The sequence below is a fragment of the Fulmarus glacialis genome, unplaced genomic scaffold (genome assembly GCF_000690835.1).
Source record: "Fulmarus glacialis isolate BGI_N327 unplaced genomic scaffold, ASM69083v1 scaffold982, whole genome shotgun sequence".
NCBI classification, from domain to species: Eukaryota; Metazoa; Chordata; class Aves; order Procellariiformes; family Procellariidae; genus Fulmarus; species Fulmarus glacialis.
The window spans coordinates 48,605-65,337 of NW_009199533.1; the positions used below are offsets into that span (position 1 = coordinate 48,605).

General features: G+C 40.4%; 1 protein-coding gene across 1 annotated transcript; it reads right to left on the reverse strand.

The window, feature by feature from the left end:
- Nucleotides 1-1,661: 1,661 nt before the first annotated feature.
- On the reverse strand, nt 1,662-16,073 carry LOC104073474 (cytochrome P450 2J6-like). Its single transcript, XM_009573266.1, has 9 exons — nt 15,903-16,073; nt 14,497-14,659; nt 13,235-13,384; nt 11,216-11,376; nt 8,547-8,723; nt 5,942-6,083; nt 3,363-3,550; nt 2,529-2,670; nt 1,662-1,840 (listed from the first exon to the last, which is right to left on the reverse strand). Exons 1-9 carry the CDS (start codon nt 16,071-16,073, stop codon nt 1,662-1,664), a joined length of 1,473 nt encoding a protein of 490 aa, XP_009571561.1.
- Nucleotides 16,074-16,733: the final 660 nt, after the last annotated feature.

Here is a 16,733-nt window from a genome sequence, read left to right on the forward strand (position 1 = left end):
TGGGTAAGCTTCCATCTCAGGCCTATTTATGAGCTTCCCTTTTGGAAGGATATCTGGGGAAGCATCAGGAGTGACAGCATCATGTAGCAATGACGTTAATGCTTGTAATGCTACTGATGTCTCCAGCTTCATTTTTAAGAAGCGATGACAGCTCCAACGTCCCCAAATTACAGCATTTTCTGCTTTGCCTTATCTATCCGTGCATGCATGCAAATCCACAGAGACTTTGACATCAGTTTTTAACAGGGCACACAGTTCTCTGTCAAATAAAATGTCAGGATGTGATCTACCATATTTCACTAGTGCTATTCTGCCATTTAATTTAATAACAGCTAAATATCAAGTGCTTACTATTTTGATGCTGTGTTCCATCAGCTATTGAGTTAGAAATAATGAGTGATTCATGGTAAACTGCCTAAACTAATCTCAATCGCACAGCGGCTGACATCTAGTGATAATTGATTTAACAGATGATTGTCTGTTTAGCTGTCCTACCCTCTCTCACAGAAATAGAAATATTAATGAAGGACAAGTTCACTCACACTTTACAAGTCTTTTCCAGACAATATAAATAAATTTATATTCACCACAGGAACCAATTTTTTTCCTTTTCTGCTATTATAGACTCTTTCATTGAATTTGAACAGTGTTTTGCATATATAGAACCATAGAATCGTTTAGGTTGGAAAAGACCTTTAAGCTCATCAAGTCCAACTGTTAAATGACAAGTCTTTGTTGCTTCAGGTATACTGCTGAACTTCTGAGGTGATTAAAAAGTATCTATCTATGGTGTTTTCCATGTATATTTTTCAATTTACCATCAGCTCTAATTACAGCAGGCTCCTCAACCCAAACTGCCCCTTGGAGGAGCTCCTTGCACCTGCTGTAGCAACCGCCTGGTGCTGATCCTGAGAGGAGTCAGCCCACAGTTACTCTGTTAGAAAGGACTTTTCAAAAATTAACTTGGCAGAATTTTAAAATACTGAAAGTATCTGCCCTAAAAGAAATCCTCTCTTCATATCTTCACTCTTCACTGAGTGTCAGCCTGCACCTTTTCTCTGCTGGACTCAAACAATTATCCTGCGGCAGATTTAAAGATGCCTTATACATATTCTGCTGCATCAAATCTAGAAATTCTCAGTGAACTGTAAGTCATCCATAAATAAAACCAGTTGCTAATTTTTCCTTCATATCTTTTATTAGTGACCATCAACAAAAAGTTGACTGAAATGTTATGAGTGATGACAGTAATATAAAAAGGCAGAATTTTCCAGGTACGTTTTTCCAAACTCCATTGCTTTTGAACACAGGCTAACTCGGAGATAATGAATAATTTTTGAAGTCTGCCAATCAATTTTGTCATTTGCTCACCAGCACACCAGATTTAAATCTGCCAGGCCAGACTGCAACTGCATGATGCCTTCATGGCTGAGAATGATGGTGTGTTCCAGATCAAAAGAATTTTACCAAAAAAAAAAAAGATCACCTTCAAGAGCAGGTAACAGGGTCTGAACAAAATTACCTGCTGTAGACAAAAGGTGGCTTTTGGAGCAGAAATTCATATCCAAGACAAAAAGCGTCACATGGTCTCAAGACATACATTCACAAAAGTAAATAAGATTGCTTAATAGATGGTGTGTGACATACTGCACATGTCCACCCTAGCGTGGAATGGCACAAACCCTGTACGGATGGGGCTGCAGCGTACCCCCCAAAATGGGCTCTGTGTTGATCTTCGTCACCCCCTCAGGGAGCCGGAAGGTGAATGCCCGCAGCAGGTTGGCAAAGAAAATAAAGAGCTCGGTCCTCGCTAGATGCTCCCCCAAACACACACGGTGCCCTGCAGAAGGAAGAGGGGAAGGGCAGTGAGTAAATTACCATGACTGCAAAAGCAATCGTATTCATCCTCACACAAAGCAAAGGTATTTTTGCTGAGTCCAAAATTTCTTTAGGACTTAATACAATCAATGACACAAAACTTCATGTAATTCTTCCTTTAAAGAATCCTATCTGCAGCTATAGATAACTGTGCAGCCCTTCTGCTCTGAGTTTCACTTCAATTACCTCAAAAACCTCATCTTCATTTGATTGACAACTTTAAAGGAATTTGTTCAATCATGTGAATGAAGAATAAAGACTTGCTTTTCCTGGGAGATGTCATGCTCCAGTTTTGTGTGCATAAAGAATCAGCACAGCTGCTTGCAAGTACTTTCCAAATGTATGTCTGGTGTTGAAATGTATGCCCCAAATCAATAACCATAGTCATTAGCAGAGAATTTCCGTCCAAAAATAGGGCAAGTTAGATGTATACATTTGTCAGGACATCTCTGATTTTCCATGTTATTATTTGTTCAGTAGAACAAATGTTTATAGTTGGATTGGGGAACGTTACTGAAAATAATCATGTTGATTTTATCGCTGTTTTCCACAAAGAGGTTTAAAATAAACAACCAATAGGTTTTTAATAGACATCTGAATTCTACAGTCCCAATCCAAACCCTTGATGTTCGTGCTGTCAGTCCATTTACCTATTGAGAATGGTAAAAAGGCTTCTTGGCTCACAAAGTTTCCATCCTTATCCAAGAAATGACCAGGGTTGAACTGTCGAGGTGTTTCCCACTGCTCTGGGTCATACAAAGACGAAGCAATATTTGGAAGAACTATGGTGCCCTGAAAGGAGAAAAACACTAACTCAGTTCTGTCAATCCTCCCCCAGCAGTCAGAACCGGCTAGGTGAGACCAGTGTTAGTTTACTTTCAGAGGTCAGCGTTGTATGCTGGTAGGTTCATTTCCCTCGTAGGAACTGTGAGGAACATGAAGTCTTTTTGTTTCAGAATGTCAGTCCAAGCCTGACAGTGGAAGTGGCCATGTCAATATAAACTAACAGCTTTATTTGTACTAACTCCATTTTCACTTCTAACATTAGAAGGTTCTGTGATTTAGTCTGTTTGACGAAAGCTAGTTGCAAACATTCGTGCTTTTCCCTGGATCTTTTACAGGCTTTCTGCAGGCAAAAATTCAGTCAGAAATCTTTCCAGTGCCTTATCATCACAAATCAATCACAGTACCCTTCAGTATCAATCTCTAAGGTTTTGTCTTCATTGGTTTGTAGAAAAACCTGCTAAAATCCCCTCTACCATCCAAGGCTATCTTTCACTACTGATAACCCTTTCCCAAGAGCTGCGTCACTCAACTCAGCCTGGCAGATGGTTTCTTGTCCCTGTTCCCATTCAGGCTATAACCCAGAGGTATCCAACACCGCTACTGTTGAGGAGAAGACCCTGGCACAAATAGATTTTAATCCACACCTTGCTCTACTGATGCAGGAAAGGTCTGCAGCAACTGAGAAACTGTGTCTGTACCTTTTTGAGGGGAAAGCCGAGCAACGTAGTGTTCCTCACACACACTCTGGGCACGCCAACTGAGATAATATTGCTGAAGCGCTGAACCTCATGAACCACAGCATTTGTGTAGGGCAGTTCTCTCCGATCCTCATAGCAGATTATCTGGGAAGGACCCAGAACGGCATCCAGCTCCTTCTGCACTTTCTCTGCAGAGAAATATTCACCATTGCAGGTGGAAAAATATATCAAGTATTTTCACTAATTCCATTTTCAAAGACATTTCCCATTTACAACTACGAGGACAGCAACAAAATTAATGTAAAAATTTATAAAGAAAATAAAAGTAGCAGTGTGTTCCAACAACTTAAACATATGGGACCTCTACTTCTGGGTCTGAAGTTATTTGATTGTAGATTAAGACAAGACATTCGTTGCTCAAAAATTTAAAACCCTTTAAGAGTTGCCTTACTAACACTTAAATGCAAGAGGTGTTTATCTTTGTGTTTTCTTTTGGCTAGGTGCCTCAGGCACCTACAGCCAGTTAGAACGACTAAGCTCACAGCTCTCTGGAATTTAAGCCAGGTGAATCTGGGCCTTAAAAGCCTAACTCCTATTAAAAGGAAATGGTACTCATGTAGGACATCTGCTAAGTGAAGCAATGCCAACTAGAAGAATGCCCAAATACCTTTAAAAAAGCTGGATCTGCTTCTTGGTGCCTGCCTTTTGATCAAGAATAGCATGATTTAAATTACTTATTGCACAGGAGTGTTGGGAGCATTAACAAAAGTATAAAATTTGTTTTGTAAACTTCAAGAGAGGCAGTACACACATAATAAAAATGCCTTAGATTTTTAACTAATGATCCTGTCTTTTTCCAGGCCCTTTGAAGCAACACTAAGATGCAGGGAAGCCCACTCTGCATTGATCAGTTTGTGCTCATTCACATCAAGCCTGCTCAGTGACTGCCAGCAGTCCTTCACAAAACTGTGTTAGGTAGACCCTGACAACAGAGATCCAAGCACCTTACAGAATTTAAAATGTATATCCAGAAAGATTTTTAAGCAAAGTAAATTTCCTTCTATTAAGAACTAGCTTGCAAAATTGAGCACGACTACTTCAGGATCCAGTATAGTTTGAAGTGATCAGTCACTGCATAAGCATAAATATGCATCTCTGTTCCAGTAGTTCAGAGAACAAGGAGAGCCCAATTCAGTCATTAGGCAAAAGGCTAAACTTTTCCGTATGGTACATAATGGAACTCCATAACATTGTCATTGGGTGTCAACACAGGCAAAAGTATGAACGGGTTCAAAAAGAAGCCACGACTTAAATGAGGACAGATATACTGGTGTCAGTTCATTATGGAGTCTAGATGCAATGTATGCCTCAAGAAGCCCAGGAAGGATCATTCTGCACACACCCTGCTTTCCCAAGTATGTGCAAGGTATTATATTTAGATAAATAAAATTATATAGCAGAGTCAGTGCTTCAATAACCTTAATTACATTAGGTGATAATAAACATGCAATAACATGAGATTAAGTAGACTTCTTGTCTGACAGCTACAAGTTGAACAATTTTTTCTTATTTTCATCTCTTTCCTCCATTTAAAATCCTGTTCTCCTCTGGGTATTTGCACATATTCCGCTATCTAACAATGAGATTTCTATTATCCAGCATAAAAGATCATTCTTTCTTTGGTTTTCATTTAGTGCTCTATGAAAGTGATTGATGGTTATTTAAAAGCTAGACTTAAAAATAAACTTCTTAGATATACATAAACATAACAGGTGAGCCATCAAATTCTCCTCCTGACTGGAATAATTTCTGTTGCAAGAAACTCAAATACATCACAGAGTTAATTTAATCACAGATTAAATAGACACCCTGATACCTTGAGATCATAAATGGACTGATGGACTAAAATAAAGTCAAAGTTGCCAGCTGACCTTTAGGTGATTATCTTTACTACTTCTGTGACCTACAGAGCATAAAGAAGGGCAGGACCCCCTGTAGCCCCCATCACTGATACTCAGCCAATACAAAGCAGAATTGAAGTAAGTTTCCAAAGAGTGACATCCCTACTATCACACATCAGTTTCTGGTTAGTTACTTTTCAGCCATCGGTCGTGTTTATGACTAAGACAGAACCCAGCTCAGTTTTTTGAAGTACCATCAGCACCTCACCAATGGCTGCAGCTGTGGCCACTGTTCCTTCAAGGATTATGTGTGGAAACCCTCTGGCTTCCCAAACAGCACCTCCTATCCTCTTACTCCATTGACCACCCTACCACAATCTTCATTTCCCTAAAGAGCTCAACCCCTACATCTCAATCAGCCATGACTTCCTATACATGTGCATGCTTCCCAAACTGTTAACTCTTTCTGGGAACTGCCTTATGCCTGTGACTGCTGTAAGAGCTTGTATACAGATACTCTGGATCTACCAATGCTGCCTAGCGCAGATCTACCAGTACAAAAAGGTCCATGTGCCACTAGCCATATACCAGTATCTAGGAATAATCTCTGATCCATGAAAATGTTATCACTTGGCTGTGATTGCATCAGAGATATTTGTGACGTGCTTATCTACTCACCTTGGATGTCTGGATTTGCCATCATATAGAGCAGGCCCCAGTTCAAAGTCGTGCTTGTTGTCTCTGATCCACCCAAGAAAAGGTCATTTATAGAATAAACCATGTTGTCTTCATTGTATGTAGACCTAGGTTCATCTTTGGACTGCAAATGATATGAAAAAGTAGAGGTTTATACATGAAAGTTAGAAAAAACAGAATAGGGTTAAATGTGCTTTTATCACCAGTTCCAAGTGCAGTGTGTTCTGCCTACACTACAATACAGAGAGACCGATAAAGAATATTAGACACCAAAGATGACTATCAATACGAAAAGCTAGCATTTCACAAACGGACAAGCCACGTTTTCTCCACGCTTAATCATGAAGCTAAATCGCATGTTCTCCATAGAAAAGGATTGTTGGCTTAATTGTGCAAATAATGGTACATTTAGAATGTTTCGTAAGTAAATGTCCCTCTGAAGATGTATACCAGCATGTCATTCTTCACACCTCAAGTCATATTCCATCCCTTAGTTTTTCTACAAAGCAATACAGTGACCAGGTAATGAACACTGGGCTGTCAAAAGTTCTTAACCTGTGGTGTTCAGGCTTCTTCTCCACTACAAGGTTACAATGACTCACGTACAGCTGCTCTAGGGTTTTACAGTTTTCAGTTAGAAGTGTGAGGACATGTATGTATATGCTGAAACTATGAAAGAATATTGTTATGGTTTGGGGGAATTCATTGTCTAAATTTAGGGAAGTTATGCTCAGGGGTCTTGAACCTTTCTTTTGCCAGTGGAGCAACTGGAAAGTGGGAAGGATGTTTTTCCCTGTTGTAATATCATCTAATCTTTTTATATTGCCCCTGCATATCTATTACAGACAGTTCAATTTTTTTAATAAACAAACTTGGATGATTTCCACCCAGCAGAGTCCCAGAAGAGCTCGCTGAAACAATTTCTGGTCCACTGATGTTCAAGCCTCATAAATCTTAGAACAGCAGTGAAAGGCTTTAGAAGCAGTTAAATGCTTTGGAAGACCAGATGTGTTAATAGTGTGCCAGTATCAAAAAATTTAAAAGAAGAGGCACTAGAAGCCAGTTAGGCTGACATCCACCCTGGACATAAAAATGTAGCAGCTGACACGGGAATCAATTAATAAAGAATTACCAGCTAGAAATACAAATTAGTGCTATTTATTATGATATAGAAAACTGATCTTGGCAAGGAGATCTGATCTGATTCTTTGATAGACTTAGAGGCTTGAATAATAATGACAATTTCACAGTTGCAATATACTTGGAGTTCCACAAGATAGTTGCTTTTGTTTCCCACAATAACAAAAAAATCAAGCACTACAAAGTATTCATAAGACATATGCTAAAAGACTAAAGAGCTGGCTGACAGTAATCACTAACAGACATTCTCCCCTGGATGCATGTCTCAGTAGTGTGATTGAGCACAGCAGCAGAGCCAACTCAGGGTGCACAAGGCAGGCAGCGGTCCGGGAGGGCAGACCCGTTTTGGCTGTGCCCGAAGATGCAGGATGGGTGCCCTACAGCCTGACAAGGCTGCGGTGCCCTTTGTTGCTGCAACCAGTACATGACCACGGCAGAAGGTGCACCGGCTGTCCCTGCGGGGAAGCACTGCCACCCAGGAGCAGCAGTCACTACCCACTTCTCCAGGGTCTGCAAGAGTAGATACCCCCCACCCTGGATATCTTGTTTGGCTCTCTGAGCTACTCTTGCCTTGTCACCCCCCAATAACACCAGTCTCCTCTTGTCACTTCCTCCCCTTTCTCCTTTATGCTTCCTATCACCAAGCAGAACAGGAGGAGGAATATGGCCCACTGCAGTGGAGAAGAGGAGAAAGGAAGAGTGATTAAGTGGAGGTAGAAGGAGTCACAGAGGGGAAGGGCAGCTGCTAATCCAGGGATTAGGGAGGCGATCCAGTTCCCAAGGGATTCAGACAAAGAAAAAGTGATCCTGGTAAGGTATAGAAAAGGGAGAGATATGTGTCCCCACTCACAGCTTATGCAAGCCTCCTACAGCCTTTCAAAACCCTACTGATTCCCATCTACCTCTACTATGCCTGCCTGCCCGAAATGCCCTTATTCGTCCCAGTTCCCTTTGTCGACTTGAAACTTCACTGACCCTGGCACTCTCCTCTTCTCCAGCCTTGTCTGAAACTCCACTGACTCCTAGATTATTTCCCCACAAAATGCTCTCAAAATCCAACTGTCCTCTTGCAGCAACCTCTTTTGACAAACCCTTACCAGCCAAATATCCTATCCAGAACATCCCACTCTGTTTCCCCAAGATCTTCCCAGTTCTCCTGTGGTCCACTCAGAAATTCAGTATTCTTTCCTAGAGGCCTTAAATCATTTTTAACTTCTGCCAATGAGAAAAAATGCAGTGTATTAACCTGACCTTTAATGAAAGGATTGCAAGGTGCTGTGGCATATCAATAATTAGAAAGGATTTAGCAAGTCCCTGGTTACTGGATTCACATTAGGATGTCTATGAAAGGTAAGAGATTGTGATAGAAGGGCTCAGACTGCATGATTTAATGGTCCATTTCACCTTATTCCCCACGAATGTATGATCAGGCAGAACAAATACTTACTTTTTCAATGTGAGCCAGGTAAAAATCAATAAAATCCTGCAGTTCGTCTGGTACTCCACGCTCCGTGTGCATTCTGATCTCTCTCTTTGTAAAAGAGCTCAGGACATCATAGCAAGACAATGCCTTCTTATGAGGACCAGGGAGACGGCACATCAACGAGGGGAAGATTTCATAGAGCTGCGGGAGTGACACACAAGAGGTACCACAAAGTCTCTATCACTAGAAAATGCATTTTAGGCCTACTAAAAAGAGAGGGTAATATTCATGTTAGCATGTGGTTTTGGCATCATTAGTAAAATATTCTGACAAAGACTGTGCTTATGTTTCAAGTTGTGAAACACTACACTATATAATTTCTAGTTGTGTTGATGGTAAGATTCCAGAGTTCCACAGGCTTTCAGCTCAACCACAAGCCAAATTAGAATGATTATAATTAGAATCAACTGTATTCATTTATTCAATTATTCAATTCATGTATTCAATTACAATGAACTGTATTCAGACATTTAAAAAGTGAGATCCTGCCCTCCAGTGGAGAATACCAGCAAGGAAGAAGCAAAGCCGTTGCAAACTGTCCTCGCCAGGATGTGCAAAAGCAGTTGATACATCCCAAAGCAAGGGCCAGCTACCAGCGGCTGGTATACAAACTCCGCAATCCCCCACACACTCTCTGCTAACGGAGCTCTCAAGAGTCCTCCACAAAACTTGAAACATCTGAAACCCAGAAAAGCTGAGAAACAGCTACCTGACATTTTTGAGTGCTCTCCTCTAGAAAGAAGGGATTAGCTGACACAACCAAGTTAATTTTATCCTTCTCTCTTACCGTTTGGGAAAATCTGGCCTAAGAATAGCTGCTTTCTACCTACTCTGCTAGCTAGAAAGTTCATTCTGATTTTCAGCCTATATTTATGCCTGGGTAATGTGTACACATTGTTCTTGTATCAGCAGTGTATTTTCTCTTGATAGTTCTTTTCCTGCTCGAAACATAATCCCATGATTTATTTATTAGCAGAAGTTCTATTCTTTCTCAGTCTTCATTTTGCTGAGCTCTTCTCCTACTCTCCTAATTATACCGCAGAAAGCACGTTATTAGGTGTTCACTGGAGTCTGGCTGAATTAGATAGACTGTACTTCTGTCTTTTTGGGAAATCAGTTCTTATTGTCAGATACCCAATTATCAATTAATCATTGCCTTATCACAGAAAGGTAGTAGTCCAGCCCTTGGTAAATTCACATAGAACTTCATATCCTTTTTGTTTAGTTCCATCTCTGGTATTTCTTTCCTTTCAAAATCTGTTCCGAAGCCTTACATACAACTGTGGTCTGACTAATCATATATGGTTGCCCAGATTACATGCATTCCTACTCTCAAATGCGTGCACTTTCTGGCTACTATGGCACCCTAACTCTAGGTGGAATTTAGCTGTCAACGTTCAAGACAGGAACTGAGCCCACCCACCTTCCTGGCTACCAGTCCTGCCAAAACACCTCCTCCATTTCTGGAGGGGCCCAGTCCACAGCATTCTCCCATTCAGTGCCTGACAGCACGGAATCCAGTTAAGAAATGGGGATGTGGATGCAGCAATGTCCACTTTTTACGTAATACTGAGTACCCTTTTCATCCAGGAGGTGGGAAGATTGCAGCCCTCCCTCTGGAATGGTTTGAACCCCTGTTCTTATTTCCCAGAACAGCATCTTATTCATTGGACTAAAGCAAAGCTAGGATAGGAAGGAGAGAAGAAAAGGAGGTATAGTCTCTATCCCAAAAGCAGGTCTCGCCTGCCACTGCTACACACAACTTATAGGACCAAAGCTAGGCTAAGCAAAAGTGAACCTGATCATAACTCAGTGAGAAGAAAGCTCCATGGGATGTGGGGGGAAATCTCTGTATTACAGGGATTGCTTATGTGTTTTACATTAAGAAGCTACTGCATAAGATGTATGGGACAACTTTAAAAGTGGAACCACAACCAGAACTCCCGGGCTACTTTGAATACACTTCTGTGCAAAGCAGGCCTCTTCTAGTGTCAGATAAGTCCTTGACTCTCAGAAGAGCGCTGATTGTTTTGATTGCCAAGCTTAAAGGTATATTTGCTGGCTTAGCATTTCCTGTGTTCTGCTGCCTGCGTCTAGAGCTGCTCCTCACTCAGGGTGAAGGAGTGGAATTTCTCTGGGAAGTCTTCAAGTCTCCACTTCTTATAGAGGAAATGGAGCCACAGGCAAAACACTTAGGTATTTGAATCATTCTTCTCTCTGTTGACTGTATATAAAACAGTGTCTAAACTTGGCATGTGAATCACGCTTTTAGACCTCACATTTAGTATTTAACAATCATGATGCCCAAGGCAGGAATCTGTTCTGCAGTTGTGCATGGAGGTTGAGAAACCAAGTAACAAACACAACCCAGGAGCAGTCCATCAGCTTGTGCCTTGCTGCAAAGATTTAGGAGCAAACTACCTTATCACAGTACTGAAACACAGGACAATGAACATAAATGACCAAGGCTGGTATGTAGACCATTACCATCACACTTTGAGATAGTGCACTGCCCAGTAAAGCTGCATGGGACAACACTCACCCATTCGAAAACTTTTGCTTAACAGCTACCTCTTGAATCTGCATTTCTCACTTTGTCTTATTCAGAAAAAGACCACAGATCATTTACTTACATGATGAATAAAGCTGCCTCCAAATTTGAATAGACGCTCTGTGGCTCTAATCAGTTCGTGGAAGGTTTCATCCTCTCTGGAGAAGCGATGTCCAAAAACAACAGCACAAATTACATTTGAGACGGAATGAACGAGAGGGAAAGAAGGATCCAGGGGTTTCCCTGTAACCATAATAATAAATGTCACTGTTAATGATGTCTCCTATTCTACTTTAGTGAAATGAGAGAATATTGTAGGTTACCCAAAGAACTTTCAAGAGAGCATTGCATTTCACAGAGAAGCAGCAATCTTCTTACAAAATTGTAGTATGAAACTGATTCTTCACAACTATGGTGCAATCCCATAATCCCAGGAATGTGTGGCACCCTAAAGAAATGCCAAATGTGTAAAATATTTCATAATATGATAGAGCAAATTCAGAGGTAAGAAAAAAAAAAACTATATGCAAGTTTGCTGTCTGGCAAATTCAAAGTAGGTCTCAAGCACGGGAATGACTGAAAACACTGTGGTCAAAGGAAATCTGAGGGGAGAACCATAAGAAGAGAGGCAGCCTTATTCAGCAAGAACATAAATACATGCAAGGCTACTATATTTTGTCTGACCCTGCTAGAGATGTACAACCTCCAGTAAGATAAAATGTCATAAACTCCTTTCAACCAATTGTGTCAACAATATAATAACTAATTTTAAAGCAATTACGTGAAAAACTGATCTCAAAAAAACTATTTTGTGACTCCAGAATAAATGACTATAAACAACTTTATTTATGTATGTACAGATGCAACTGTCCAATACCCAATGAACAATTCTGATTAGCAACTTATTGTTCTGGGCTTTTCTTTTCTGCACACGTGGTCACATCTCAATCTCTCCTAGTTCTTAAACCATGGGATTGGGCTAGATGTAATTACTTTTAATTGATACAATACTAGCCACAGCACGTCCTGATTTATTGCGCCTTTGCATAATCATCAGTATTGGGAAATCCAACTCACATGCTCCTAACTGAGTTAACAGGATAAAATGTTGTAATGAAGACAAGATTCTAGTCACTGCTTTACAGCGTTCATGCAAATGGCGTTACAAGGCTTAATTCATCAATATTGATAATGTGTCCATATCTTTATGCACCACCACCATATATGAGCCAGCACTGTACCCTTGAGGCAAAGGCGGCCAACATCATCCTGGGCTGCATTAGGAAAGGCATTGCCAGCAGGCCAAGGGAGGTGATCCTTCCCCTCCGACCAGCACTGGTGAGACCCATCTGGAGTGCTGTGTCCAGTTCCGGGCTCCCCAGTGCAAGAGAGACATCAACACACCGGAACAAGTTGAGCAAAGGGCTGCAAGGACAATTAAGGGATCGGAGCATCTGACGTAAGAGAGGCTGAGAAAGCTGGGACTGTTTAGTCTGGAGAAAAGAAGGCTCAGGGAATTATCTTAAATGTGTATAAATACCTGATGGAAGGGAATAAAGAAGATATAGCTAGACTTTTCTCAGTGATATCAAGTAAGACAATGGGCAAAAACTGAAATACATGAAATTCTGTCTAAACATAAGAAACTTTTTTACTGTAGTGCTGATTGAACACTGGAACAGGTTACCCAGAGAGGTGGTGAAGTCTCCATTCTTGCAGATATTTAAAACCCAACTGGTCTCACCTTAAGCAACCTGCTCTGATTGACCCTTCTTTAAGAAGGGGTTAGACTAGACCGTCTTCAGAGATCCCTTCCCACTTTAAGCATTCTATGATATAAATAATAAATAAGCTCCAGTTTTGCTTCCCAATTTTAGTAGTTTTGTAAATAACTTTGAACAACAATAGCCTCCCTCTGGGTTTGAAAACACAGGACTGGGGTCTTTGCATTTTCAGTCCATTCCACATAGACACTGTAAGACCCTGCATACCTTCTAGTGGAACAAAAGCTGCCCTTAATTTCAGAGCAGGACAGAGAAGTTCATACACTAAAGACATCGGACTAATGACAAAAATGAGTCAGTATTTATTGCAGAGATACCTTTCATACTTGCAAAGAAGTCTACCAGGTAGTGGGCCTCTTCTTGAACTCGATGCTCCAGACCTCTTTTCCCCAGACCAAGGTTGCGTAGAGTCCTCAGTGCAAACCTTCTCTGTTGCTTCCAGGTGTGGCCAGTTGCCAACATAATCCCTGCATCCATTCAAGGAAGAGCTCTTTATCGTGCTAACACTTATTATAGACAAAGACTACATTAAAAGATTTACTAAGCCACAGAATATAATGAAATGATTGCATTGCCTATGAACACAAAGACACAAAGGAACAGCTGTGGCATGAAAGCATGTGGGCAGGGCTAAAATGGACAAACTCAACTAAGTAGTAAGACGGCTTGCAGGATTAAGCTTGATCCAAGACAACCAGTTATCTCAGAAAGTTTGACAGCTGCTTCTCTAGACATTCTCTGAAGTGCCTGCCTCCCGCTCTCTTCTATGCTTGGAGCTCACCTGACCACGGTAATGATTCTCATGAAGGGAAAAGGGGAGAGAGTTCTGACTGTCCACAGTCGGGGAGAAAAGTTCCTGTCCACAGGGCAGAAAAGTTCAGTACTTGGGCTTTGTGACAAGTATCTTCAGAAGAAATAAACAACATATACTAACAGAATCTTTAATGTAGTGTAAGAATCACCAACGACCGAAACAAATTCAAATTAGAAATATTTAAGGAATTAGGCTTCCTTAAAAAAAGTTGAGGTCCCAAATAAAGTGAAGGTTGTTTCATAATGCATGTGTTCATGAAAATCAGCAGTTTGGGAATTTCCAGTATGGTTGGGGAGTATGAAACCTACAGCAAGGTTGAAACAGAAGTGCACTGAACCTCTAAATGCAACTGTGAGAGTAAGAAAATATTCACAAAAGGAAGGGAATGGGAAGAAGATCCCACCATCAAGCTCACTCTTCAATTGAAAACGTAATGGTGGGAGGCAGCAAGTCCAGGACAAGGAAGTGTGCTGTTTCCTGCTCTTTCTCCATTTCTCTGTGGCACAACCTACCACTGCCTCACCTCATCACCTCTGAATCTGCTCCAGTGAATATTTCACACAAGGCATTATGAATCTTTTTTCTTTTGCTGGTCCTTTCCTCCTACTACTATCCAAAGGCTATTTCACCCCACCCTACTTTGCAGTTCACCTGGCAGTCATTCCTCATAGACAAACCCTGCTACTGTGGTACCTTTGGAAGTGGTTATAAGCTACAAAAGAGCTGCAATTTGTCAAGACAACATTTATGGCAAGAAGATCTCACCTTTTCCTTTGGCCATTGCTCGGAAGAAAGGAGACACTAGCCTCCCAGAAACGTCTTCAGGGTGCATGGTCATACCATCCTTAACTGCTTGAAATCCATTCAGTATGATCACTGGGGCCCGTCCAAACCATAAGGTGAATATGTTGCCATGAATTTTTGCCAGCTATAGATGGGAGAGAAGCCAGGAAAGCACAGATGAAATCCCACACACTGCAAACAGAGGATGAACCTGTTTTTACACTGATTACAGGACCAGCCCTAAGGTGGAATGGTGTTTTCCATCTTTCCCACAAGATTACACCTATCTGTGAGAAAGCATGAATGTCTTTTCCAGCATTCACTGTTGGAAACAACTGAATATTCCAGATTTTCAGAGCCACAGATCTATGCCAAGAAACATTAGATAGCTTTTATTACTGTATATAAGCCAAGGCTCAGTTCACAATGATTCATGTCATAAAGGGTATTTTCTGTGCATGAATTTATTTCAAGAGGATTTCTATCATTTGTACTGTGACGCAGTAAAGTGGCACAAAGGGAACACAGAAATGTCAGAGGGATAACTAGCTTGTAGATACTGGACCAGTTACTTTCTTCTCTTTGCATATTAGGTACTGGAACTTGAGTAAGACCATTCTGCCTCATAGTGTCCTTACTTCCTGCCTGAACCTGCCGTTTGGTTGGAATAACTGGCGTGCCTCATCCAAATCGCAGTGACAGAAGCCACTGGAGTTGTCTATTGAGAATCCTGCTAGAACCGACAGAACGAAATAGAGGTGGCTTTGTGAGCGCAAGTACTCCTCAAAAAACAACTGACAAAAGTTTCATGGGTTTTTTTAGATCCTGTCAATACAAACAAGCATATACACACATAGTGCATCTTAAATATCTATTTACTGCTCAATCTAGAGAATGCCAGTGCTCGGGAAGCTAAAAATCCACGCCGTTAAATTAATTTTTTAAAATAGTATTTCTTTTCCCTAACTGCAAATCTGATATATTATCCCTAAAACTATTTAATCCTAAACTATATAAATTTTCACATGAATTTGTCAACTTTAGTGTTAAGGGGTGATGGAAGGATATCAAGTTTCACATGAATTTGTCAAATTCAGTGTTAAAAGGTGGTGGGTTTAAGCATCACAATGATTTTCACGCATTCAGAACTTCCAATACCAGTTTCCTTAGCTTGGCAAACTACTTTATGCTGCAATAACTTTTTCTTATTTTGCCAACCAAACCAGCAGTTCCGAATCAAACAGAGTGCAATATCACAGTGGCTAGTTAACAATTACAGTATGTTACCAATATAGTTTTGGGACAGGCTGTTTTCACATAGCAAACAACATGAGAAATGGGAAATTACAAAGAGTTCTAAATAATTAGGAGTATCTGAAAATAAATACCTTCATGAGGAGATCACGATTAAACTGAAAGTTCAGCTGTATCAAGGTCCCAAAAACTGGGAGAGGGATTGGTCCAGGAGGAAGTCGTCTCCGTACTTGTTGCAACTTAAAAAACTGCATAATTAGAAGAAATACAGCCAAGGCTATAAGAACTTGACTTATTGTCAACATTTTAACGGCTGCTTTTACCAGCTTGTCTTTATTGAAAATAGTCTATTGAAGCTATTAAGGCTGGTTGCTCAAGCAGTTTTCTCATAAGAGTTTAAATTTCACAGAATAACTATTCCCCGCCCCTAACCCTCCCTCTTTATTATCGACCACTCCTTTTTTGTCCCACTCATTACATTCTCATGCTTGAGCATATTTAATAAATACCCCCCTCCCTCTTCTCATTCTGATTATATTTATTAAATATGGATCACACGATTTGTAGGAGCGCTGTCTTAAAAGACTAGGGCCAAGATTTTCCAGGCAATGTAGATACACATATCCACACGTAAATCCTCCATCCAATTTTCTGAAACAATAGTGGATGGTATGTGCTCCTACAAATACTTCATGAATGCTTTTAGAAAAGCAATAGTCATACATACAAATTAAGCATGCAAATGTAAGTGGATATTAAATCTTGGAGTTTTTAAAATGTTTTGTATATATTCCATGTACACGTATATCCAGTAATGGCAAGGCTGATAAAAGTTAAAAGCCTACATTTATCTTAAGATAGATATACGATTATCTAAAGCTTAATACAAAAAGCAAAATTTGTTAGGCTTTCAAATTTAATTGAAAACATAACTGGTTTAATATATAACCTCACTTTTATTTTTT